The sequence below is a fragment of the Cheilinus undulatus genome, linkage group 19 (genome assembly GCF_018320785.1).
Source record: "Cheilinus undulatus linkage group 19, ASM1832078v1, whole genome shotgun sequence".
NCBI classification, from domain to species: Eukaryota; Metazoa; Chordata; class Actinopteri; order Labriformes; family Labridae; genus Cheilinus; species Cheilinus undulatus.
The window spans coordinates 6,728,547-6,754,077 of NC_054883.1; the positions used below are offsets into that span (position 1 = coordinate 6,728,547).

General features: G+C 39.7%; 1 protein-coding gene across 1 annotated transcript; it reads left to right on the forward strand.

Moving 5' to 3' along the window:
- The first annotated feature begins 570 nt into the window (after window positions 1-570).
- On the forward strand, window positions 571-12,105 carry spice1 (spindle and centriole associated protein 1). The gene is made up of 18 exons (XM_041813600.1): window positions 571-720; window positions 905-994; window positions 2,923-2,970; window positions 3,110-3,250; window positions 3,379-3,481; window positions 3,602-3,720; window positions 3,832-3,920; window positions 4,817-4,923; window positions 5,033-5,158; window positions 5,266-5,540; window positions 6,135-6,266; window positions 6,353-6,488; window positions 7,725-7,838; window positions 8,194-8,609; window positions 11,146-11,329; window positions 11,412-11,490; window positions 11,785-11,848; window positions 11,953-12,105. The coding sequence occupies exons 2-18, from the start codon at window positions 905-907 to the stop codon at window positions 12,007-12,009; spliced, it is 2,280 nt and encodes a 759-aa protein (XP_041669534.1). The 5' UTR covers window positions 571-720; the 3' UTR covers window positions 12,010-12,105.
- The last annotated feature ends 13,426 nt before the right edge of the window (window positions 12,106-25,531 follow it).

Below are 25,531 nucleotides of genomic sequence, written 5' to 3' on the forward strand. Positions count from 1 at the left end.
AGGTATAATTATAAAATTAAATGCAGAATACAGTTCAGTTGATAAATCATTCATCAATACTACACAGTACACAGAATTTAAAAAATCTATTAATTAAGACTTTTACGGAAAAAAATGTTTTTAAAATCTGAATTGGCATGACACTCAACAATCCTTTGAGAGGAACATTTGACACAAACATGAATAAGGTCCCAGTTTCCACTTTGAATGTTTTTTATGGATTTTTTTTAAACTGAGTATCCTACGTTTTGTGTAGTCACTATGGGTAATGAATAACACTAGCAGCCAACAAAATAGCCAGTTAGAATTAAGAAGCTTCATTTCTTAAGAATATGTTTATCAGAGGACACCTAAAATACAATTAAAACACAAGAAACAGCTGTTTAAAATGTTGTTTATCGATGACAACTAGCCTATGATACGCTGAGAGCTCTAAATATATAGATAAACATTATTATGGCATGGGCTCTTGTTTAAAGGATTCAGTGTCAGGTTGCTAATTTCTCTAGCTCGCGTTTACTACATTTCCCATCATGCTTCACCAGGAAGCGGTGTCCGTGGCAACAGCACAGGAAGTGGCGCGCAACGTTGAAAACGGACTCACAACAAACTGAGGAGACTAGTCGTTAAAGTCAAAGAAACGCCGAACAGTGGTGGCAGAGTTTTGTATGCTTTGTTAAATTCATCTTATCCACGCGAGGAGATTAGTCCGCCCGAAACGTAAGTAGTATTTAACATTTGTCTGTCTTTATAAGATGTTAGGCTATTTGTTAGCTTAAGTTAAGCAACCTTCGCGAGCGGAGCACCAAAAGAATAACTGACATTTGTGCTGCGTTAATACTTTTAGTAAGGTTTAGGGCAGACATGTTATCAATTCATGTCATTAAACTTCTTCTGTGAACAGATGTCGTTTGTGAGAGCGGGGCGTTCACAGCAGCAGACTAAAGCAAAAAGGCCTGTTCGTCCAAAAAAGGCAGTAAAAAAAGAGTGGGTGGTGAGTACTGATCACGGTTTATCTCATCTGCTAGAAAAGAGACATAAGAGTTAGATTGCGCTGTTAAGTTTAAGTTCACTTTGATTTACTATGCCCATTCAGTCCTCCTTAAATCACATGCATTGTGTATTTCAAATTGAATTTTGAGGAGGTAGCACTTTTTAAAAAAAAAACTGCAGTGGTTCTCAACTGGTGGGTCGGGACCCAGGAATGGTCAGGAATTTATTTTCCAGTAATGACACGCATTGCCTGTCATGACATACATTTGCAAATGTGTGCACACATTTGTGGATTTGTGAACACATTTGCAAATCTATCTACATTTGCAGATTTGTGCAGAGATCTCTGTAGGCATTTGCAAACAGATTTGCAACAATGATCATAATAGCTCCACAGTCCTGCCCCTGTTGGGTAAAAACATCCAGTTAAAATGAATGGAGGTAAACGGGAATGTTTGGGTCATTTGTGGTTTAAAGCTTAAAATATTAAAACCGTACACATTTACGGTCATTGAGAGACCCAAAAACTAGTTGGTGGGTTATGCAATAAAAAAATGACATTTCAGAGTATTGATTAGCATCTTAAAATTGCAAAATGAACAAAGTTTTTGCGAGTTAACAGACTCTGTCAAACAGGACAAACAGCCCCATTATGTGACCTTATGTATGTGTGTGGTTTAACCTTGTTAAATGAGCTTATTCTCATTTTTCAAAACGTCATTAATACACTGGTGAATGTGGGGAAAGATCTGTTTGTAGGCACGAAGACCAAAGACACAGAGCTTGTCTTTTACTCTCCCTTGTCAATTAAGAATTTAAAAAACTGGTAAATCATAGATTTTTAATTATTTGATGCTCAAAAGACAACGCAATAGTGTGTAATCGCTTTGCTACCTCTGTATCCAGTCTTCTGCCATTCAGACAGGGAGCTTGTTTTCACATGGTCACTCTGGAGAGAGTAAAACTACTAACTTAATTGTTTGTACAGGCAATATTTACGGCTGACATGGGTGGATTTTTATAGCCAAAATATCCCTTATGGTTACCAGCAGTAATTTTCATATCTGTAGACACCGATGTCATGCTGATAGTGCCGTGCATCCCTAGAATTTGTTTCAAGTTTTCTACTTATATATCTCCTTTTCTTTAATATAAAATCTGGTTTTCCCAAAATAATGAGGACATTCCTAGAGGATGAAATTGCCTAATTTCACTGATGTCATGGAAAGATGGAGTGAAATGAGATGCATGAATGCATTTTCCTCTCTGATGATGTGCTTTGTAAACATAAATGTGTGAATTATCCTGTCTCTTTGTCCAATGATGTTTTGCTCCCACTGAGGTCCAAACTGCATCATTTTTCACTGAATAAATACGAGGGAGTAGATTTTTTTTTTTTTTTTGATTGTGATTTCTCTTAAGGAACTGGTGGTGGATCCTTATACCTGACCAGCTGAGAACCACTGTTCTGGACCTGTGGTCACCAACAGAGTGACCACAGGTTATCTCCATTGATATAATATTTTAGCTAGTCGTCTTCTATCACAGCGATAAAAGGGAAAGAATGAAACTCATAACAATAGGACTTCCTCTTTAATCCTACTATTATTTGAGGTTTACAACAAACCTGATAATTTTTACAAGTAATAAATGCATTAGAACCTTTTAAATGTTAAAAGTCACATTAACATCAAATGACCTCTGTAGCCTAATTTAAAACAAAATGTGTGAGGATTTCATACTTTTTCTTTAAATAAAACACAAATAAATCACTGGAAGAATATTTGCACATACTGAAATCTACATGAAATGTCTTAAGGATTTACCAGTAGATCTTGATATTCAGGTTGGTAACCCCTGTTTAGAGACATTGCCACATACATCTTTGACTCTGAGATAATAACCTTAACCTCTCTTAACTGGTTTTAGAGTGAAGTAAGTGACCTGTCTGTGCACAAACTGACTCCTGCAGAGCTGGTTAGTATTTCGACAAACTTATGTGCTTGTTCAGTTGATATTTTAAGATATTTTTAGATATCAGTTTATATTTTAGATCGCACCAACACAAATGAATTGCTATACACCCAGTCCATAACTGCTTGTCTGATCACTTCAGAGCCATCGGCATGAGATTCACAAGTCCCACAACAAAGCTGCAGCTCAGTGGGAGCTGAGAGAAAAAGCCCTAAAGCGCCGCCTCAGACACTCTGTCAGCCCTGCACCTCTAGACCCGACTAGTCTCAGCATCATCAGGGAGGTCTGTCTTTCATTTGATACAACTGATTTACATACTTGTTTTGAAAAGCCTGTTAAAACACAAGGAATGCCAACAATATTGAGGAAACTCCTCTGAGCTGCTGCGGGGGGCTTTTTGTTTTGCTGCAGGTGTTTTCTGACCAGATGCTGCTACAGGATGTACTGGCTCGCTCTGACAAAGCCATGGCTGTTGTTAAAGATTTATTTGGAGATGCTCCTCGCAGGCAGATAGGTAGAAAGCTTCTCGTTGACTTTATCGCTGGTGCACATGCTTGTATGCATGCTTGTAATGCTTCTCCCTTATGCCTTAAGGCTTTTTAATTACATACAGTTTGCTGATGTGTTTCTGCAGGGCACCCCAGTGTGACAGTGGCTCCAAACTGTGACTCTGAATCAGCACTGCCTGTGCTCCAGAGGCCAGATCCTCCAACACAGCTGTCACTGCTGAGCCAGTCTATGATGGATCAACAGGTTTGTGGGTTTTACAAGTTTCCAACCAGATTGTTTGATCCTTATTTTACCTTTATTTTTGAAACTTTATTTTGCATTAAGTTGATTGCTTTTTTAAAATGTCTCTCTAAGGCTCTTAATGAAATAGGGGCTCCAGAAGAAGACTGCAGTGATGAAGATATGAGTCCTGCTGGTACTTCAGATAATTATGTAATCAGAAGGTAGTATGCCTATAAACCAGAGCTTACTAACAAAAATCATGATGAAAAATTTGTTTTACCTTTTTGGAGGGGATTTTCCCCTGTGTCCTAGAAAAGCTAGAACTCAGTTGACCAATTTTCTAGTCATAGAGCACATGTGAATAAAGAAAGCAAAACCAAAATATGCCAGAAAATCTTTTTCTGTCCTGGAAAATAATCTCAACTTTGTAATTTCAGATTTCCCCAATCAGATAAAACTATCATCTGAAAAGACTAAATAAATTAATGATTATATTAAGGATCATATCAGATAGTAATGCTAGTTTTGTGGGCAATAGTACCAGACATTAGGGGTGAGAGAAAAAATGGGTACAGCATACTATTGTGATATTTTGCATGGAGATGCATGTTGTCGTATCTTCTGCTAATACAGTAACATGTTAGTTAGACAAAAAAAAAAAATTCTTTAGTTAATTTGGCCCCCAAGTAATCTGTCAAGGCAAAATTTGGCCCTTGTAAAAATGTAGTTGATGACCCATGAGTTAAGATGCTTGGCTCGGTTGTTTAAGGGGTTTGCTAGCTACATGTTGAGCATGCAAAGGTTTTAAGATAAGGATTAAGCTCTGACTTGGACTGCTGGTTTTAAACTTGTGTTGGTCATTATTGGGCAGTTTGACAGCAAATAAGGTGACATGGTTGTAAAACACCAGTGTTATACACATCTTTGAATGAGCCTTCCATTGAAAGGAACATATCTGTGCAAGGGAATGATGCATTCCTGTCATAGCAGGTATATCATCACTGAAAATGTCCCAGAAAAGCCCTGGAAAATGACCACTAGATATGAATGGAACTTTTTATTTTGACTCTTTTTCTAAGTTTCAGTTCCACAATATCATATATGACTTTTTTTACAGGGCCTATGTCCAAAAAATGAAAGCTCTGTCTCTTGATAAAGATAAGGCAGACAGGTTTTCTGCTCCTGTGACCCCCTGTACATCAGGAAAAGAACCAGATAAAAGAGGTAAGATGAAAATATAAGACCTAGCAAAGGATGTAGGAGAAGCAAACATTAATAAGGTAGTCTCTGCAATAAGATGTGTTTTTGATAAAATAACCCCGTTGTTGTTTAGCTCTCAATGCCACTGCTGCTGTAAAGCGAGTCCAGTCCAGACAAAACCAATCAGAGGAAGGAAAGGACGAGTCATCAGTCCTGGTTTCTCAGGTTCTGAACCCTGAGCTGCCTCTCAATCAGTCTGGTAATATCAAGAAGCCCTTAAAGTATGCCATAGTATATGAAAATGTTACAGGATCTGCCAAACACTGCAATAAACAGAGGAATTTGTATTTGTTTTTATATGTTTAGGTGTAAATGGTCATTTGAACAGAAGGACAAGGAAGTGTGTATCTCGAAGTTTGGAGCTGGATGGCTCCTCTTTTGCTTCTCTCAGTGGGGATCAGTCCAGTCTGGGTCTGTTGCAAGCCATGTTGGGCGAGGTGGAGGCTGATTTGGATACTCTCAGTCCCAGTCTTGAAGCAGCTTCAGCACAGTGTTGCAAACAAAGCAGAGCACAGGGTCTCACAGGATTCTCTGTTGCCTTGGTGTCCAGTCTGGGACGTTTGGTACAGCTCTTCAAACAGGTACTGTAAATAATTCTTTAAGTCCTCATTAAACACTTGGATAGAGTGATGCCTTTAGACAGCATTACAAGTAATAATACAGAAAAGCGATCAGCTTTGCTTGTGCATTACATGTGTTCCTGTTCATAGTCTTGTCATATACAGTGCTGTGAATGAAAAACCATAATTTAATCCAAAAACTAAAACCTAAATCACATGCACTATGTCCTTTTGTTTTATTTTTCATGGGAGTCTCCTGCGTTTGAAATTTTCCAAAAATGCTCTTACTTTTCACTTAATCTCTGTTTATCTTATAGCTGCATCATGAATGCATAGTATGGCAATTCTGTTTTTTTTTTTTTTGTTTTTTTGTTTTTTTTTAAATAAAACTGCTGCTACAGCCTTTGTCTTGCAGGTATAACATTCCAAGGAGATTTTGAAGTCCAAATTTGTTAATCTAAACATGGACATCACTTTAGTTTTGTAAGAAAAAAATGTCGTGTGTATGATGTAGAACCTCTGCCATTATAAATGCACAGTTTGACATTAGTATTACCTTCAGTGTTCAAACTTCTGTATGATCCTTAATTTCCTGTTAAACCAAACTATCCTCAGAGGGAAGAAGAGGGTCAGAAGGAGGCCTGTGAGAGAAGAAGACTGGAGGAGGAGGTGAGAGAGCAGCGTGGGTTGATTGATGCTCTCACTGCTGAGACGATGACTCTGAGAGAGGAGGTGGCAGCCCTACAGGTGAAACACGATTTACCAAATGGTCTGACTACGCTGGTGTTCATATTGCTCCCAGGCTAACAATCAGTCTGTCTGGTTCCTCAAAGGCGGGGTTGCTGCAGCGGACAGCAGAGTTGGAGCAAAAGGTGGACACAGTGGTACTGGTGATGGGAGAGCTTGGGCTGCTGGAGGCACACACTGACCCATCCCGGGATTCCAGTGTCAAAGCTGCAGGTTCACACTGTGTGTGCTTCTTTGTCTATCAAAATTTGCAGAAAAGATTGTATATACAAGCCAAATTCCAAGAAAAGTGTGGACGCTGTGTAAAATATCAATAAAAACATAATGCAATGATTTGCAAATCTCATAAACCCATATTTTATTCACAATAGTTCGTAACATATCAGATGTTAAAACTGAGACGTGCTACCATGGTAGCACAACCAAAAAGAAAAAAGTACAGGGGCAGGGTAACAAAGCTTGAAAATTGAGTGGTACTATTGATATACAGCTTGAGAAGCATTTTGCAAGTTAATTGGCAAAAGATCAGTAGCATGTCTGGGTACAAAAGGAGCATTTTAGAGAGGCAGAGTATAGCTGTTTCTCAAAGCCAAGGAAGGATCCGCAAACGGCCATTTTTGAAGGATACTACTGGACTGTTACAATATTGACTGTTACAAATTTTTCTTCAAGGACCGAGTCCTTCAAAAAGAGAATTTCCAAGGATGCACATGTGTGTCCTCCGCTTGCAAGATTTACCCACAATCCAATGGCCATTGTTTTTCTTCTCTCAGAAATAAAATAGCATAATATCAGGAGAAAGCCAGGTCCTAGCACGCTCACTAAACTTTCAAAAGTCCTATTTCCACCATAAATATGTTGTCATCATTATTTCATATCATCAAAATAAAGCTGGATGGTAAAAGTAGCACCATATAATATGATTATATTATGTAATTATATTATTTATATTAAATGAACAATATGATTATATTATCATATTATATATACAGTATATCAGTGTTTCCCAACCATTTTTCCTTGGAGCCACCTCACATGTACCAAGGAAAAGCAGAGAAACAGCTTCTGAGAAGTAAAGATGGACAGAGGTTCACAAATTTTAAAATTTAGTAAAAAAAAATGTCAGCAAATGTTCCTCACCCTAAAATTGCAAAGACTTTGATGGTCCTCCAGCTGTTTTTCAACAGTGCCACTTACTTTTCCAGCCTTTTGTTGCCCTTTCCCCACTTTTTTAAGATGTGTTGATGGTACCAAATTCAAAATGTGCTAATATTTTTCCTAAAATGGTACTTGTCTCAGTCTCAACATCTGATTTGTTGTTTATGTTCTATTGTGAACCAAATGTATATGAGATTTTGAGATTTACAAATCATTGTGTTCTTTTTTATTTACATTTTACACAGTGTCCTAACTTTTTTGGAATTAACTTTGTAATTTCTTTTTAATTGTCTTTAACAGCTCTCGAGTCGGCTCTAGTAGTTGAACAACATCTTAAACAATTACAGCCCTCTGTTTCTCCTGCTTTGTTGCCCTCCCCACCTCGACAGAGAGAGAATTTGCAACAAATTCCAGGTAACAACCTGTGACAAATTGCACCAACTCTCTGAAGTTAGGGTGTGCAGTCCACTCTAAACTCTGCATTGAAACTAGTTAGCTTAAGCTATATCAGTGCTTGGCTGCACCATGGAATTGAAAGGTTTATCCTAACAAGTGCGGTGTAACATCCAAACTACCACAAATATGGTCAAAGATGACATATTATTAATTGTTGTGTTTTTAAGCCTTTGTTTAACCTGATTGAAATCGTTGAGATCGAGATTTCTCTCACAAGGGGTGACCTGGCCAAGAGGTGTGTAGACAGGTGATGTAAGCCTTATGCCCTCGTGCTATTAGTGACCCAGTCTGTCTTTTTAATTTACTCATTTAGTACAGCTGCACCAGGAACTATCTGCAGTAGGAAACCCACAATCCTGCCAGGATGTCCAGGCCCACAGCTCAGCCTCCAGCCTCGCAAGCCTTCCTCTCACTGGCCTTCCCTCCACCTCTCCATCATCAGTGACCTCTGCTGCTCTCCACTCGTGTCTCTCGCCAGAGGAACTCCTCACTGAGATTGCTCTTCTGAATACACAGAACAACCTGATCAAGGCTCAGCTTAGCCACGCTCAGAGCCTTGGTTCATCGGTCAGAGGGTCACCTGACAGCATCTGCAGTAATGGTCAGAGGCGTTTGAGCTGTGGTAGCACAGGGAGAGTCACACCTACAAGTGCTGGAGACAGGAGGATGCCCGTCTCCAGCAGCAAAGGGAAAAGGAGTCTGCATGAAGGAGAGCAGCAAATCACTCAGGTAAAAGCTCAGAGGACACTTGATCATCTCATTTCTTTATTTATTCACAATTTTTTAGTCTTCTTCTTTAATGAGGAACTTTCATCATGTACCATTTCTGTTGACAAAGCATCACCACATATGTCTTTAATGTTGTTGTCCTATACATTCAAAAGTCAGTTTTCTGATGTAAAATCTCACTGTTTCCCAGACAAACTTACAACATACTAATTAATGAAAATCTTTGTGTGGCTGCTGTTATTTCATCCATCACCGTGGCTGACATTTATCTATAGCAGTGGCGACTGAAGTTCAAAACTACCATGTAGAAATAATTAAGGCATGCTCAGGCCCAGTAGGCCTGCACTCACATTGTTCTAGGCCAAACCAAACCTGAGCACTGTCACCTCCTGTGTAAAGGTCATCACATCATGGTATGATGATTACAAATGTCTCTTCAGAGTTGGCACAGAAAACACAGAAACTTCACTGACTTTGTGGCTTATTTTGAGTCAGTTCCTTCATGAAGCGATGCTGGCTTTGTTTATATATCAAGACAAGGCATCAGTTCATATCGAATACATACATCATGTCCATGATCATGCGCCTGTGCTTGTGTGCAACTGTTGCATGCCACAGTAGACAAACAAACTGGATTCTGACGGTGAAACATGCTTGGGTACAGTTCGGATTGCCTGCTGTGAGTGCACTCTTAATAATCTTACTGATTTCCTATTTTGCTTTTGTCAGATAGAAGCTTGAGAATGGATTCCAGTGTCTTTCTTAACCAGCTATAATCTCCATGCAGAATTTATTTTAATGTGTCACACATAGTCCAACAAAGCTTGATATCACACTTTCCTTATGTCACTTGGGATGTAAAATTATTTTCTTATTTTCTAAATGTGTCTAAAATATCAAAAAGTCACTGTGCAGACTGATAAGTGTGAATGTGTTTGGCATGTAGCCCTCCTAAAATACAGTGGCTAGTGTCATGCTGCAGAACAGGATTGATTTAGAGAAATGGTACACACGAGAACAGAATTCTTGGTATCCTTTAATTAAAGTGAGAAAGCCCACAATGTTCACTAAAATGACTTGAAACTGACAAAAGTAATAATAAAATGTGCTGAAAATTAACGGATTTAAATCAGACATTTCTTTTGAATTGGTTTAACAGAATTATTTTTAAAAAACTAACTAAAAAACTGGCCTGGACCAAAATGATGGTACCCTCAACTGAATATTTTGTTGCACAACCTTTTGAGGCAATCACTGCAATTAAGCGATTTCTGTATCTCTCAGTGAGACGTCTGCACCTGTCCCAGGTATTTTGGCCCACTCCTCGTAAGCAAACTGCTCCAGCTGTCTCAGGTTTGAAGGGTGTCTTCTCCAGACTGCCTGTTTCAGCTCCTTCAATAGATGTTCAATAGGATTTAGACCAGGGCTCTTAGAAGGCCACTTTAGAATAGTCCCATGTCTAGTTCTTAGCCGTCCTTGGATGTTTTAGCTCTGTGTTTTGGGTCATTATCCCGTTGGAGGACCAATGACCTTTGACCGAGACCAAAATTTCTGGTACTAGGCAGCATATACAGCATAGATGCAGCAAAATAGAAAATACCCGAGCCTCCTCCATGTTTCACAGGAGCTACAGTGTTCTGGGACATTCTCCTAGAAGCTTTGCAGCTTGTAAATATTTATGTACTTTGGTAAATTCCAGTCTGGATGTTTTAGGATTTGCTTTCAATAGTTGAGTCTTCCTCATTCGTCTTCCATTAAGTCCACTTTGGCTCAAACAGTGACGGATGGTGCGTTCTGACTCTGATGCACCTTGACCTTGGAGGTCACCTCTAATCTCTTTGGAAGCTGTACTGGGCCCTTTGGTTACCATTCATATTATCCGCCTCTTCAATATCACCAGTTTTCCTCTTGCAGCCATGTCAAGGGAGGTTGGCTACTGTCCCCTGGACCTTAAACTTCTGAATAATACTTGCAACTGTAGTCAGAGGAACATCAAGCTGCTTGGAGATGGTCTTGTAGCCTTTACCCTTTACATGCTGGTCTATAATGTTCTTTCCAGTCTCTGGGACAACTGCCTCCTTAGCTTTCTGTGCTCCATGTTCAGTGTGATACACACCAAACAGCACAGTGACTACTTTCCACCCTTTAGGCAGACTGACTGATTACAAGTTTGAAGACACCTGTGAAAATAATTACAGGACACACCTTAGTTTAACATGTCCATGTGGTCAAATTATTTTCCATCTTTTCTAGGGGAACCATCAGTTGTGTCCACTCCGGTTTGTTTCTTAAAATGATTTTGTTAAACCACATTCAAAATCAATGTCTTACTTTAATGAGTTAATTTTCAGTAAAATTTTATTTATCACTTTTGTCAATTTCAATTTATTCCAGTGGCCATTGTGGGTTTTTCTTTCTTTAATGTAAAGGTACCAACGATTTTGTCCACGTGTGTATTTCCCAGTTTTGTTTTTGGGGTTTCCTTCTTATGATGATCTGAATTCTTTAATGGTACGTTTATCGCCACCGTTTTTAGGTATCACCAAACCCCCTGAGTGTCGATTGTGTGGAACAGCGCCTCATGGAGCTGAACAGACAAAGTGCAGCAGCGAGGGGTCGTCTGCTTGAGCTCATTGAGCAACAGAAACAAAGTGTTTCGAACAAAGTTTCACCCTCTGGTTCCCCCATCCCTCCTTCTGCCGTCGGTCCACATGCAACTGGTACGTTAGCTCTGTCTGAAGTCTGTCTGTCTTATTGACTGTCATGGAAATGAAAAACCCCAATGTATCACATTATTCTCAGCTGAAGGAGGAAGTCCAGTGGCATCCAAGCTGTTGTCTGCACAGGGGCTCCTGCCAGAAAGTTACATTGTTGGGAGACAGTAAGTGCTCTTCATTATATATGAGTTATGTTAAAATTAGCAGCCCAAACTGTAAAGTCTAAAACACAGTCAGCAGTTATACTTGACTCTCAAGGTAAAGGTTTTGAAGTTAATACTTGTTTAGGATTGGATGAGATACTTATTGAACTCTTCTGTGAGATTTGGTCTAATTTCACCTTTCTTGGTAGATTTCATTACCACAATTACTTAAAAATCCAGTCAGGACAAAGACGATTGTTAGCCTTGCTTTCAAAAACATAATGACTTACACTGTGTATTTTCATTATAATTCAGATCTGCTGGCTCTGAGGTGTCATTGTTCAATCTTGAAGTAGAACAAAGAGAGAGCAAAGCAAAAGTAAGCAAACACATTAACTACAATTACTGTATAAAGAAGTGGGAAGGCTTCATTAAACTAGAACCAGTTTAAAATCTCTAAACATCTTGTTTTTTCTGTAACAGATGGTGCAAAGGAGAGAGCGAGATGGCTGGTTTGCCTTGTCCACTCATGTAAGATGACAAAGACTAGTTTTACACGATAACATTTAAAACCTTTGTTTTTAATATATTATATATGAATTTTTGAATGAATTAAACAATGATTTTTTTTTTAAACTTGTCTTTGTTTTTCATAAAAGCTTCTACAAGCATCAGTTTTTATAAACTCGTTTCTTCATGTTGATTAAAATGGGCACCAGACCGTCAGGCTTTTCAGTATCTACACCAACAGAATACAAACTTTTTCTGGATTAAGATGCCCAACTAGCTGGAACTGCCTACATTTTCAATTATTGCATGTTACAAGTGCAGATACTAAAGTATGTACAGTATTTAGTTTTTGTCAGGGAATTCCTTTAGTATACTTTAACTATATATATATTTCTTTATGTGCATGCACAGCAGAGATCATGTAGATGCTTGAGACATTACAAGGATATTTGAACAACAGATGAGCGTTAGGTCTCACTCCTTTATTTTTCAGACTGTGCTTTATGTTTACATACATTGTTTCAGTCTCATACTGGTGGTCAATTTAAAGATACAGTGTGTAATACTGTATTTAGCCTAGCCATTAGGCATACAAACTGGGTAAATACTGAACATAAGTAGGGCTATCTACATTAGTGTTGGATTACCTAGATAAACATAAAATTATTTTCTTATTATTTGTTCCCTCTTGTGGTGAAGGGTATCCGAGGGCTCTTAGAAAGTTAAAAGTTGATCAATCAATTTAGGCCAAATCAAGGCTTTTAAAACATCTTGAATGCAAGACTAAAAGGTCTTTGTTTTTTCTTTTAGAGCAGGGTTTCTCTAACTTTTTGGGGCTAGGGCTGCCTTACAGGGCAGAAAATTTTCCAAGGACCCCCACATAAGCCTCATGCTGATTAAACACATTAACTGCCATTTGTACTCCTAGATTTTGTATTTTAAACTCTTTTAAACTCTCTTACTTTTTGCGATTCTTTGAGCATCCAAATAAGAAGTCCTCTGTGCTTTTTCTGAGGTTGTGACAAGGTTCAACATTTGTGTTTTCTGACGGATGTATTCCTCACCCTTTCGTCGGAAAAATCTTAAGTTTTGTCCTTAAACTCTGCATGCTTTGTCATCAGATGACGCTTTAGCTTGGCAGACTTCACATGAAGACACACAACACATTTTGGTCTTTTGTTGCTGTTCTCCATAAAAACCAAACTGGACATAGCTGTCATCATATTTCCTCAGTTTAGCTGGTTTGGGCCTGGCATCACTTGATGAAGTGGATGCACTTAAATATTTAGTTATTGTCACTAGCTGGACCAAATGCATCCTAAGCAAAGTGACTGATACATGACAAGTAATAGATTTACGTGATAAGTCACAATAATATCTGAGTTTTTATTGGCCCAAAGCTGACTTATGTGAGAGTCTTTGGTTTAGTATGGTTGTTTTATGGCTCTTTGGTCCTAATATGTATTTATTTGCTTTTTAATGACATGGCCTTACTTTAATAATTTATTTTCAATTATTCGCAGACCCCCAGGGGTCCCTGCACCCTAGTTTCAGAACCACTGGTCTAAGTCAATGAAGATAAAACAATCTTCTAGTCAGGTGATAAGACACTAATTCAGAAAGGCCTACTAATAAATATTATGTTCAATTTTTACCAAGTTTGTTCCACTAAATGCCACAAGGATGAATATTACACACGACACTTTAAAAAAGAACATTTAAAATTTTCTTGTTTGTTGTTTTGCTTTGGACCAGGGGTTCCCTGTTTTGCAGTGCAAAGGACCCCATTAGCCTTTGGTTCGAGACCCCACCTAATACATTTCTTATATTTTCCTACTGGAAACATATAAGAAACATGACTTTTATCCTCTTAATCAGTGGTTCTCAACTGATGGGTTAGGACCCAAACGTGGGTCGCAGAGCAGTTTTTCCTGAATGTGTGGAAAACATGGTGGCAAGAACATTCATTCATACCTTTTATTTAACTGTTTTATTGTGATTATGGATAAATGCAAGGGCGGAGCAAGGAGTTGCAAACTAAGGGCCGGATCTACTAAAGGTTTGCGTGTATAAATACCTGTGCAAAGTCATTGCACATGCAAAAGAAAGTACAAGCTGATTAACTAACAGTGCGCACTAAGGGTTGCTTCTTTCAAATGTGCAAAATAGCGTGTCTGCATCCAGTTAGTATGTTTGCCGCAATGAATATACAATATGGGGTGTTAACACGCAATTGTGCGTGTGCTGGGAGGAGAAAATGTAAATATATTATTCTAGCATGCGCAAAGCGATTTATCAAATCTGACAGCAATTTTGCTCATAGAAACTGCATCTATATTTAACATGTCTCGAAGGGAGGTGCAAACAGTTTGTATGTGTAATTGCCCACACATGGCTGCGGTTATTGTGGCAAGAAGGAGACATCGAAACGATGAAAGAAGATGCAGGGAGCGCATTTTTCACCCTTGTGTGCAGTGTTTTAAGTGGAAAAAAATAAGTGCTGGTACTTTCTTCTCTTCTCACACAATCCCAGAACTAAGTGGGCGGTATGGAGCAAAACTTATATCTTAGAAGTAATTTAGCTGAATGGCAATACATGAGTTATATCTGAATGTGTTTAATCCACAAATAAATAACAAAAACAGTCACCTCTTATCTGGGGTTAAGACCAGATACTGTGAAGGGGTGTGAGAATAAACGTATGTATAACATTCTTCTATTCGCTTGTAAGGAAGCGATTACAAGGAGATGGTTGACAAAAGATCCTCCCTCAGTCAAGGACTGGATTAAAGTGGTCCGAGATACTTATAAAATGGAGAAGCTAACGTTCATTCTTAGGCTCGAAAAAGATAAGTTTGAGAGTTTATGGAATATCTGGATAAACTACATGGCAACTAATAGACAAAATACTGGGTAAAATGTGTAAAACTTCAAGCATCAGGAAGTTACTGGATCTGGTTGAGTTTTGATTATGAGACTGATTTAATAGAGATGTGATGTACGATGGCATATTACCAGGTAAGGCTTTCTAAATGAATAAGAATCAGTGCCTGTCCCGTCTTAAGCTGTCAGTGGACTTTTATGGAGTTTAGTACGTTCGTCAAAAGAAAAAGCACAATATTGATTATCGGGCAGTTTTTTTGTGCACTCCGGTGGTTTTTGGACAAGTGTTGGGCTGGAAACTATCAACTATATCTGGCACCACTGATGCACGGTGAGCTATGTATGGAGAGGCTTGGCTGGTTTGCATATACAGCCTGGCCTGTCAAGTGTGGTCTGAGGTTTGTCATTGTCAGGGTCTGTACTTAATGATAATACTGATAGGCCATTTGTACATCTGAGCGACTACATTAAAGTTGTGCTGTTGCGCATTTCATGAGAGAAGTTGTCAGTCTCATTTCTTATATAACATAATGTGACCATGTATAGATAGATGCTTTATTATACATTCATACTGTCTTGTAATTCTGCTTGATTTTTCTCTCAAACGGCATGAGATTGATGCTTTATGTATCTCGTGTGTGCGATTTCTCATATCTGACACACTCGCGAGATACTAAAACGCACGTGCGTATTAAAAAATAAACACGTTCATGTCACCTCCCGGGCTCCGTATGTCTGAAATGTGGAGGATGCAGATTTATTTTCTCAGTGATTTGCTCCATAATCTGGTTCATGTGACGGACGTGTGTAACACTTGTATAGAGTGTATTGATTGCAATTAGCAGTTACAAATGAGTAATGCTATGACCCAATTAAAATGATCAGAAGATCCAGTTCACTCTAGGAGGAAATAATATTGTGCCAAAATGAAAACAGGACAAATTGTGCGGTGCTACCAAAATACCAGGTGTTATTGATTAATATGTACAATATATACAGTTCAAGTGCACTTGAGGAATTTCATAGTTAACATTTGATACACACAAGGAACAGTAAGAGTTCATTTATGCTTCTGCAATCCCCGTCAGAACGTTAATAATCCACACAATGCAAAAAGAAGAGTTTAGTCAGTTCAATGGTCCAGTTCCAGAGAATGTTTATACTCCAAATAACCAGAGAGGACAGGGGTCCTTTAAAGGGTCCGGAGCGCGTTGGAGATGGTGGGAGTGAGTGAAAGGATCGGCTGCAGAGCCTCCTACCACACATCCAGGTATAGGTTGCCAGAGTGAGGAGAGTTGACAGGCTGGGCTGCTGGGTTGGCTCCAATCGGCAGGTCTTACCCCTAAACCCCCACAAAACCTGGCCTGAACAAGAACATGCATGTATAAATAACGTGTACACAAAACAAATGCCTAAGAAAATAAATAGCAAATATGACTGATAGTAATCAGCTTGGAGATGTACATTATTGATACACAAGTATTTCTGCAGCACCATCTTTTTGATAATAAAGTGCAATTAAGTGCAGATACAGCTACCACAATTGCATATTAATACTTCAGGCATATAATAATGATTAGGTGTTAAATTCAATGTTTGAATATACCTAATAAAACATTAGACCAAGATCATTCAATAAACCAGTGACAGCGAGTCACATTAAATGCAAGTGACAAGCTATAGAGCAGCACAACCAGCACTAAACACCACCACAACAACTGACTGGGTAACACACGGAAATACTGGGCTAGCATTAGCTGGATATCACCACAGAAACACATTAGATGCATAAACAAATGCTAGCGCCGGTTAGCATTAGCGCCGTGACACTCACCAATTCCTTTGTTTACTTGTAACACGAATCACAGTCGGAGAGTTTTTCATCGGCAGTGGACGCATCTACAAGTTGAGGAGCACAACGGTTAAAACCGGATCATTTTAGATATAAAAACGAGTGATCTTAAAAGGCTAACTAAGTTACCTGCCCACACACCTGATAAGCTATAGGGAGTCTGCCTGGTATATCCCGCATGGAGCAGCGCAACTCTCGTGACCTCGAGTCTCGCGAGATTTCAAAAGATATGATAATTAAAGCGGCAGCTTAGATGTTATACAGGGAAACCTATATTAAAATATACAACTGGGTTACACGTGTCTGTGTTTTTTAGCTTTAATCAGAGTGGTGAGTCTAACTGAAACGGCACAGACACAAGACGTGAACGCGCAGTGAGCTCAGACTGAATGAACGTGCTGTACGTTGGCTTTCTGCTATCTGTATTTTGACCATCTGCTGTCCTCTATGCTGATCGTTTCGTCACTCAACTTGGTATCACTAACGCGGCCCCGGCATTTACCAAAGATTGCATATTGATGACAAGAGCACTCACTTCATCCCAAATTCACACACAATCAATAACTTCACGGAGGTGCGAGTCGCTCCGAGACCAAAAAGGTTTGGGGCTTTAATGAAAACATCCGGGGTTTAAGCCCATGTAGCCATAGACATAATAATATATATTATGTCTGCATGTAGCCACACCCCAACTCCGCCGATAGCTAAAACGAAGCTAGCTAGCTCGCTATTAACTTAGCTGCAGTGTGCGTCTTCAGGGAAATCCCCCGCGGGAATTCCCCCAGTCTGATGCAAGCACGCCATCTCATACTGTGACGTCATGGATCCAAGGCTCAAAGCACATAGGGGTATACTTTACATCGACACCACTGTAACCTGGTAGTTATTGCCAAGGCAACTAGCGACACAAAGCCGTGCTGTCTGTAAAAGAAAATATATTTCTGTCAGTACAGCTCAGTAGTAGTTAGTAGTTTTGAAAAGATTAATTTACATGCCGCTCTCCAGCAAAATGTCTGAAGAAGATTTGCCCTCTACTTCTACAACCATTGATGAGCAGTCAGGTCGCCTCAGCATGGCTGACTTAGAAAACTCTGATCCTCAGCACCTTGACTTACATGCTGGTCGACTGGATGTAGATGAACAGTTGGATGATACATGGGCCTCCTATAACTCTTTACTGGATGGCTACATGCAGTCGCAACAGGCAGAAGTCAGGATGCTGAAGTCAGAATTAAGAGAGGAAAAGGAAAGGAGGGCCCATTTTGAAAAACAAGCCAAAGGCCTTGAAAAACAGTACATTGAACAACTCAGCATAGTGAGGGAGCTGCGCATAGATTTAGAGAAAACCGAGCAGAGATTAGGGATATCAAAGAATGACGTGAGGCAAGAGAGGTTAGTCCTAAGTCTGGATATCACACGCTTGACTGAGGAGCTTTCTGTCAGTAGGCGTATGTGTGATGAGCTTAAATCCACAAATGAAAATCTGAAGAAAGAAGTTTGTGAACTGGAGACTAACAAACTAGAATTGCAAGAAGTCATCAGGAATAATATGAGAAGCGTGGAGGTAGGATACAACTGGATCAGACGTCTAAAGGAGGAAGGGGTAGAACTGAGTGAGAGGAATGAACGTTTGCGAGATGAGCTTCAACAGCTAATATCTACAGATAGAAATCTCAAAGAAGAAGTGCATTCACTTCACTCTCAACTGCAGCAAAGTCTAGAAGAGAAGTCCGGTCTAAATCAGGATATTACACGTTTGAATAAGGAACTTGATGGCAGTAGGCTTAAGTGTGATGAGCTTAAATCTGCTAAAAAGAATCTGAAGAAAGAAGTTTGTGAACTGAAGACTAACAAACTAGAACTGCAGAAAGTCATCAGGAATTATGAGACCAGACTTGAGGAGGTTAGAAAGAATGAGGAGGAAAATAAGAGGGTCTCAAACTGTTTGTCTGAGAAGGAAGAGGCCTTGGACAAAAGAGATGCCTTTGTAAGAAGTCTTGAAAAAGACATGTTAACTCTGACAAAGGAAAAAAATGCAATAATTGACTCCCTAAAGTCAGACAACGAATATCTTCAGCAACAACTGAAGGAAGCTGAGCAAACAATCTTGCACATCAACGACCAATCCGAGAAGCAGAAGATGGAAATTGATTTAAAACAGCAAAAAATAGAGAGTCTTCATTTTGAGATAGGAGATTTAAGGGCTAATGAGACCAGACTTGAGGAGGAAGTTAGAGAGAATGAGGAGGAAAATAAGAGGGTCTCAAACCTTATGATTGAGATGCAAGAGGCCATGGAGAAAAATTATGCCTTTATAAGAAGTCTTGAAGAAGACTTCTTAGCTCTGACCAAGGAAAAAAATGCCACAATTGACTCCCTAAAATCAGACAAAGAATATCTTCAGCAACAACTAAAGGAAGCTGAGCAAACAATCTTGCACATCAACGACCAATCCAAGAAGCAGAAGATGGAAATTGATTTAAAACAGCAAGAAATAGAGAGTCTTCATTTTGAGATAGGAGATTTAAGGGCTAATGAGACCAGACTTGAGGAGGAAGTTAGAAAGAATGAGGAGGAAAATAAGAGGGTCTCGAACCTTTTGTCAGAGATGCAAGAGGCCATGGAGAAAAATTATGCCTTTATAAGAAGTCTTGAAAAAGACAAGTTAACTCTGACAAAGGAAAAAAATGCAATAATTGACTCCCTAAAGTCAGACAAAGAATATCTTCAGCAACAACTGAAGGAAGCTGATCAAACAATCTTGCACATCAACAACCAATCCAAGAAGCAGAAGATGGAAATTGATTTAAAACAGCAAGAAATAGAGAGTCTCCATTTGGAGATAGGAGATTTAAGGGCTAATGAGACCAGACTTGAGGAGGAAGTTAGAGAGAATGAGGAGGAAAATAAGAGGGTCTCGACCTTTTTGTCAGAGAAGGAAATGGCCTTGGAGGAAAGAAATGCCTTTATAAGAAGCCTTGAAGAGGAAAAGTTAGCTTTAAGTGAGAGGAATAAAGGCTTAAATGATGAGCTTGAACAGCAAAAAACTAAGGAACTGGAATTGCAGACACTCATCAGGAATTATGAGACCAGACTTGAGGAGGAGGTTAGAAAGAATGAGGAGGAAATTCAGAAGGTCTCAAACTGTTTGTCTGAGAAGGAAGAGGCCTTGGAGGAAAGAGATGCCTTTATAAGAAGTCTTGAAAAAGACATGTTAACTCTGACCAAGGAATTTAATGCAATAATTGACTCCCTGGAGTCAGACAAAGAATATCTTCAGCAACAACTGAAGGAAGCTGATCAAACAATCTTGCACATCAACAACCAATCCAAGAAGCAGAAGATGGAAATTGATTTAAAACAGCAAGAAATAGAGAGTCTCCATTTGGAGATAGGAGATTTAAGGGCTAATGAGACCAGACTTAAGGAGGAAGTTAGAGAGAATGAGGAGGAAAATAAGAGGGTCTCGACCTTTTTGTCAGAGAAGGAAATGGCCTTGGAGGAAAGAAATGCCTTTATAACAAGTCTTAAAGAGGAAAAGTTAGCTTTAAGTGAGAGGAATAAAGGCTTAAATGATGAGCTTGAACAGCAAAAAACTAAGGAACTGGAATTGCAGACACTCATCAGGAATTATGAGACCAGACTTGAGGAGGAGGTTAGAGCGAATGAGGAGGAAATTCAGAAGGTCTTGAACTGTTTGTCTGAGAAGGAAGAGGCCTTGGAGGAAAGAGATGCCTTTATAAGAAGTCTTGAAAAAGACATGTTAACTCTGACCAAGGAATTTAATGCAATAATTGACTCCCTGGAGTCAGACAAAGAATATCTTCAGCAACAACTGGAGGAAGCTAAGCAAACAAACTTGAACATCTCCGACCAATCCAAGAAGCAGAAGATGGAAATTAATTTAAAACAGCAAGAAATAGAGAGTCTCCATTTGGAGATAGGAGATTTAAGGGCTAATGAGACCAGACTTGAGGAGGAAATTGAGAGCGTCTCGAACATTATGTCAGAGATGCAAGAGACCTTGAGTGTACGAAGTGCCTTAATAACAGGCCTTGAAGAGGAAAAGTCACTTTTAAGTGAGATAAATGAATCCTTAGATAATCAGCTTGAACTGCAAAAAGCTAAGGAACTAGATTTGCAGGAAACGATCAGGATTTATGAGAGAACCGTGGAGATGGGATACACCTGGGTGAGACGTCTGGAGGAGGAAAAGGTAGAATTGAGGGAGCGAAATGAACGTTTGCGTGACGAGTTTAAACAGCAAAAATCTACAGCTACAGATCTCAGAGAAGAAGTGCATTTACTTCAGTCTCAAATGCTGCAAAGTCTAGAAGAGAAGTCCAGTCTAAGTCAGGATATTACAGGTTTGAATAAGGAACTTGCTGACAGTAGGCTTAGGTGTGTCATGCTTGAATCCGCAAATGACAAACTGAGGGAAGAAGTTTCTGAACTAGAGACTAAGGAACTAGAATCCCAGGAAGTCATCAGGAATTATAAGAAAACTGTGGAGAGAGGAGACACCTGGATCAGATGTCTAGAGGAGGAATATTTACAGTTTAGTGAGAAGAATGAACGTTTGCGTGATGAGCTTGAACAGCTAACCCAAACACTAAGGCAGACGTGTGATTCTCAGAAACACAATCAACTGCTGAGGGAGGAAAATGAAAACCTTGCGACTGAGCTGGAAGAACTGAAAACTCTGACAATTGGACAAAAAGATGAAATTAGAGAGCTGAAGTCAAATTTGCAACACTATCGATTCAGATTGGAGGAAGCTGATGAATTAATCAGTGAAATGAATGAGAACACTAAACATCTACAAAGAGACAATGATAATAAGCAGCTTAGCATAGATGAGCTCCAAAACTACAGCGCAGAATTAAAACAAATGATGCGGGAGCGAGAGATGAGGAATGAGGAAGAGGAGGAAATAGCTGCTGTGGAAAATTTAGCAGAGGAAATTAGAGAGGCTGATGGAGAGCAACTGTTGATGGGCGAGGACCCACAGGTGGATGAACCTCCTGCTGAGGTTCAAAGACCTAGCTTTTTGAGGCGCTGTGGTAAAGGTCTACTGACAGCAGGTTTGCACATTGGTACTGCCTGTGTAGGTGGACTGATATATTATGCCCTGGCTAACTATGGAACAGCGGACCAGTGGAACAATGACCCTTACCTCGGACCACCGATGCCCTGCCTCAGTGTAAACCCAGGAAAACCCTTGTAAACAGGACATGGTAGTGCAGTGGGGAACATTGCTACATCACAGGGACAATGGATAAGCAGATATACAAACAGAAAAGGATGAAATTCTTAAATTAAAATAATGTAAGCATCCAAAATAAAACCAGAATGTTTGGGAAAGCAGTGTTAAAACAAGACTAGGTTAAAACAATGGCACGCAGAAAGAATTGGACAAAGCCGTCAGCCGTCTGCTTACAATAGGTGGACTCAAACAGCTTCTGAAGCCAATCTCTGGTGGCTTCCATATTGAAATCGCGGCCTCAACTGAACTTTGGATCAGCCTAACAGTGCACCCACTAAGCTTGACTTCCTGTCAGCTAGCTAGCTAGCATTCTGGTTGACAGAAAGGTAGCATCTGCCTGTCAAGCTATCTGCCAATCAAATAAGATGAACCAATCAGTCCACAGTGGGGTTTTCCCTAAATATAATCAAAACGATTGTGGTACAAAAAAAGTTGCTCCCCGTACAGTAAGAGGACATGAAGACAATAGCTAATGAGACATGTTTGGTCTGTGGCTTTAGATGTTTGAGCTGTCTGACTCCGCCCCTGACCACACCCCTCTCAGGAAATGGATGTGGCACTCCTAATGTTACAGATACTTTTATCCAAAGTTTAGGACCTGACTAAGATTCAAACCATCAATCTCCCAGACCACAGTCAGCAGGGTAACCCACCGAGCTATCCAGCATCTCAGCTGGTGGCTGAGAAGAAGATCCGGAGAGGAGGGCGGGACTTCCTCCAAGTGGGGGAAGGCTAACAAAACCTGGGGGTGGGTGCTTATGCTGCGTTCGATTGTACTCGGAACTTGGATAAATCTGATCTGCGAATTGGAAAAGTGCAATAGAACGGCCCTTGAGCTCAGGACTCCGACTCAGGAATTCGGGTAGGATCTAAGCAGCCTGAGTTGGTAGGAATGACATAGCAAAATGGCGTCACACACTGTGAGAGTCACTTTCTCCTCAACTTTTACTTTTACGTGTCGTCTAATTTTGCATTTGTGTTACTACAGCACAGGCCTCTGCACAGCTTACTTTGATGCCCGTGTAAGTTCAATGATGCATGCAGGATTCCCCTCGCTGGTGCGTTGAAGTCATGCTTACAGCATATGACGTTTCTCTTTCTCTCTCTCCCTCAAGTAGCTAATATATTTCCCCAACAGTAATTTTTGATCCCCGAAAAACATCAAAACAAACATCAGCTTACTGTGGCTGGCCATGTTTTCCGAGCTTATGCAATGAAACGCATTTAGCGCGGAAGTCGGAATTTCCGACCCAGATTTTTCCAAGTTCCAAGTACAATCAAACGCAGCATTACTCCCCATGTGAGGCCACCAGGATTAAAATCTGAGAACAGCTTGTTTCAGCACACATTTTCTTCTGTTTTCCTCCCGGGTCCCAGTGTTCTCTGTGATGTGGTTGGCTGCTGTTCAGAAGTTCAGCAGCTAAGCAAAAGCATTAATAAAGAGTGAAAAAATATTAGAAAGCATCTCCATTATGTTAATAAAGCCACAGAACTGCAGTAAATGTTTCAATGTGAGATATAAATAGCCAAACAATTCATCAGCTCTTTGAAAAGCATCTCAGAGCTCAAACCTAGCTCATTCTAATATCTTAAAAATATTTAGGCCAGGTAGAGCTCAAACTCACATAACTCTGATATCGGGCCAAAGACTTCAAAATCTCCACTTTTAAAGGAATAAAAACCCATCTTTTGACATTTTTTTATTGCTTTGAAATTGGTTAAAACCCACTGACAGATGTAAAGGGTGACCAATAGCACTGATTTATGAAAACAAATTTAAATCATGAAAAATTACGATAAAAGCTTTTGGCCCAATGTCAGCAATAAATAAAATAAATACAGTGCTTAACAAATTTATTAGACCACCACCCAAAGTAAGGTTTATGCCACAGCTGCCCTAAATTAATAGCGCTGGTAAAAATTGTTAATTACCAAAATCATTTTTTATGTTTCTGCAATGGTTAATACACCAATATGTAGAAGCTTTTTCACCCAAATGATATTTTGAAAACTAAAATTTAATAATTATTGTTATCCATGAATTTTCAAATTTACTTATTCACAAAAAAATTGAAAAAATAGTAAAGCACATTATAATTTCTTGATTCATATGTCCCCTCCCGGAGCTGCCACCTTAACGTGGTGGAGGGGTTTGCGTGTCCCAAGGATCCTGGGAGCTATGTTGTCGGGGGCTTCATGCCCCTGGTAGGGTCTCCCAAGGCAAACAGGTCCTGGGTGAGGGACCAGACAAAGCGCAGCTCAAAGACCTTATATGGCAGAACGGCAGGAAGGACTTAGATCTCCCTTGCCTGGATGTGGGTCACCGGGGCCCCCTCCTGGAGCCAGGCCTGGGAGTGGGGCTCGATGGTATATATATATATATATATATATATATATATACATATATATATATAATTTTTACAACCAAAGCGCTTGTACTGACCTCTTATTTTCTACAATTTTAGCAGCAAAAAGAGAAAAATGCACAAAATGTCCCTTTTTTTTCTGCAACAAGTCACATTTTCACTCTAGGTTTCCTGCTACTGCCCCCTCCTTTTTTAAAAAAAAATTTGATTCACGGAAGCATAAACTAAGCGTAACTTTGCACTTTGTTTGTATTTTCTATTTAGATGCTCTTGTACTGCAGGGAGGGCCCGCGATGGTGACCCAATTCATGTTTTCCCAGGCAGTTCAGAAGTGGCTCCGCTACACACCGGACAGGGCAGGGGGAGCTGGACGCCTGCACCGGTAAATGTGTTATTAAATGTAAATGTGTTATTAAATGTAAATGTAAATGTGTCAGTAAATGTAAATGTGTTATCAAATGCTGTTATATTCTAATAAAAATTTGTTTATATGTACTTTAAAGTCATCAGGTGTAGTCATTTTTTTTGCCAACCCTAAAAGGTTTTCATCACTTTTTCACACCCTGGCTGTAGATAAAGCAGGGTTTTTAGGCCTGGATATTCAGCTTATTACAGTTGAAATTGAATTGAAAACACCTTGATTTATAGTTGAGTAGAAATGTCCACGTTGTTTCAATATTCCTGATAATTGAAATACCATTGAAATTCTGTTGTTCTATGTTCAGAATTTCAATGTTGTTTCAATATTAAAAAATGGTGCAACATGATGTAGAATCAACATCATATTTCAATGTTAATTCAGTGACTTAATGTTGAAAAAATAACATTGGTTCAATAGAGTTTCAATAACTGCTTGCTGTCTGGGTGGTGAGAGGCGCCGAGCAGGTGTGGGCATACTGATTGCCCCGGGCTGGCAGCCTGTACATTGGGGTTTACCCCGGTGGATGAGCCTCCCTCCGCCTCCGGGTGGGGGGACGGGTCCTGACTGTTGTTTGTGCGTATGCACCGAACAGCAGCTCAGAGTACCCACCCTTTTTGGAGTCCAAGAGGGAGTGCTGGAGAGTGTTCCTTCTGGGGACTCCATTGTCCTGCTGGGAGACCTCAATGGTCATGTGGGCAACGACAGTGAGACCTGGAAGGGGGTGATTGGGAGGAACGCCCCCCCTGATCTGAACCCGAGTGGTG

Bases quoted from the DNA above. Each gene is read 5' to 3' on its own strand.
- spice1 (XM_041813600.1), top strand. From the start codon at position 905: ATGTCGTTTGTGAGAGCGGGGCGTTCACAGCAGCAGACTAAAGCAAAA. The intron at 2,971-3,109 runs GTTAGTATTTCG...TGATCACTTCAG, and splicing joins AACTGACTCCTGCAGAGCTG to AGCCATCGGCATGAGATTCA. The intron at 11,849-11,952 runs GTAAGCAAACAC...TTTCTGTAACAG, and splicing joins AAAGAGAGAGCAAAGCAAAA to ATGGTGCAAAGGAGAGAGCG.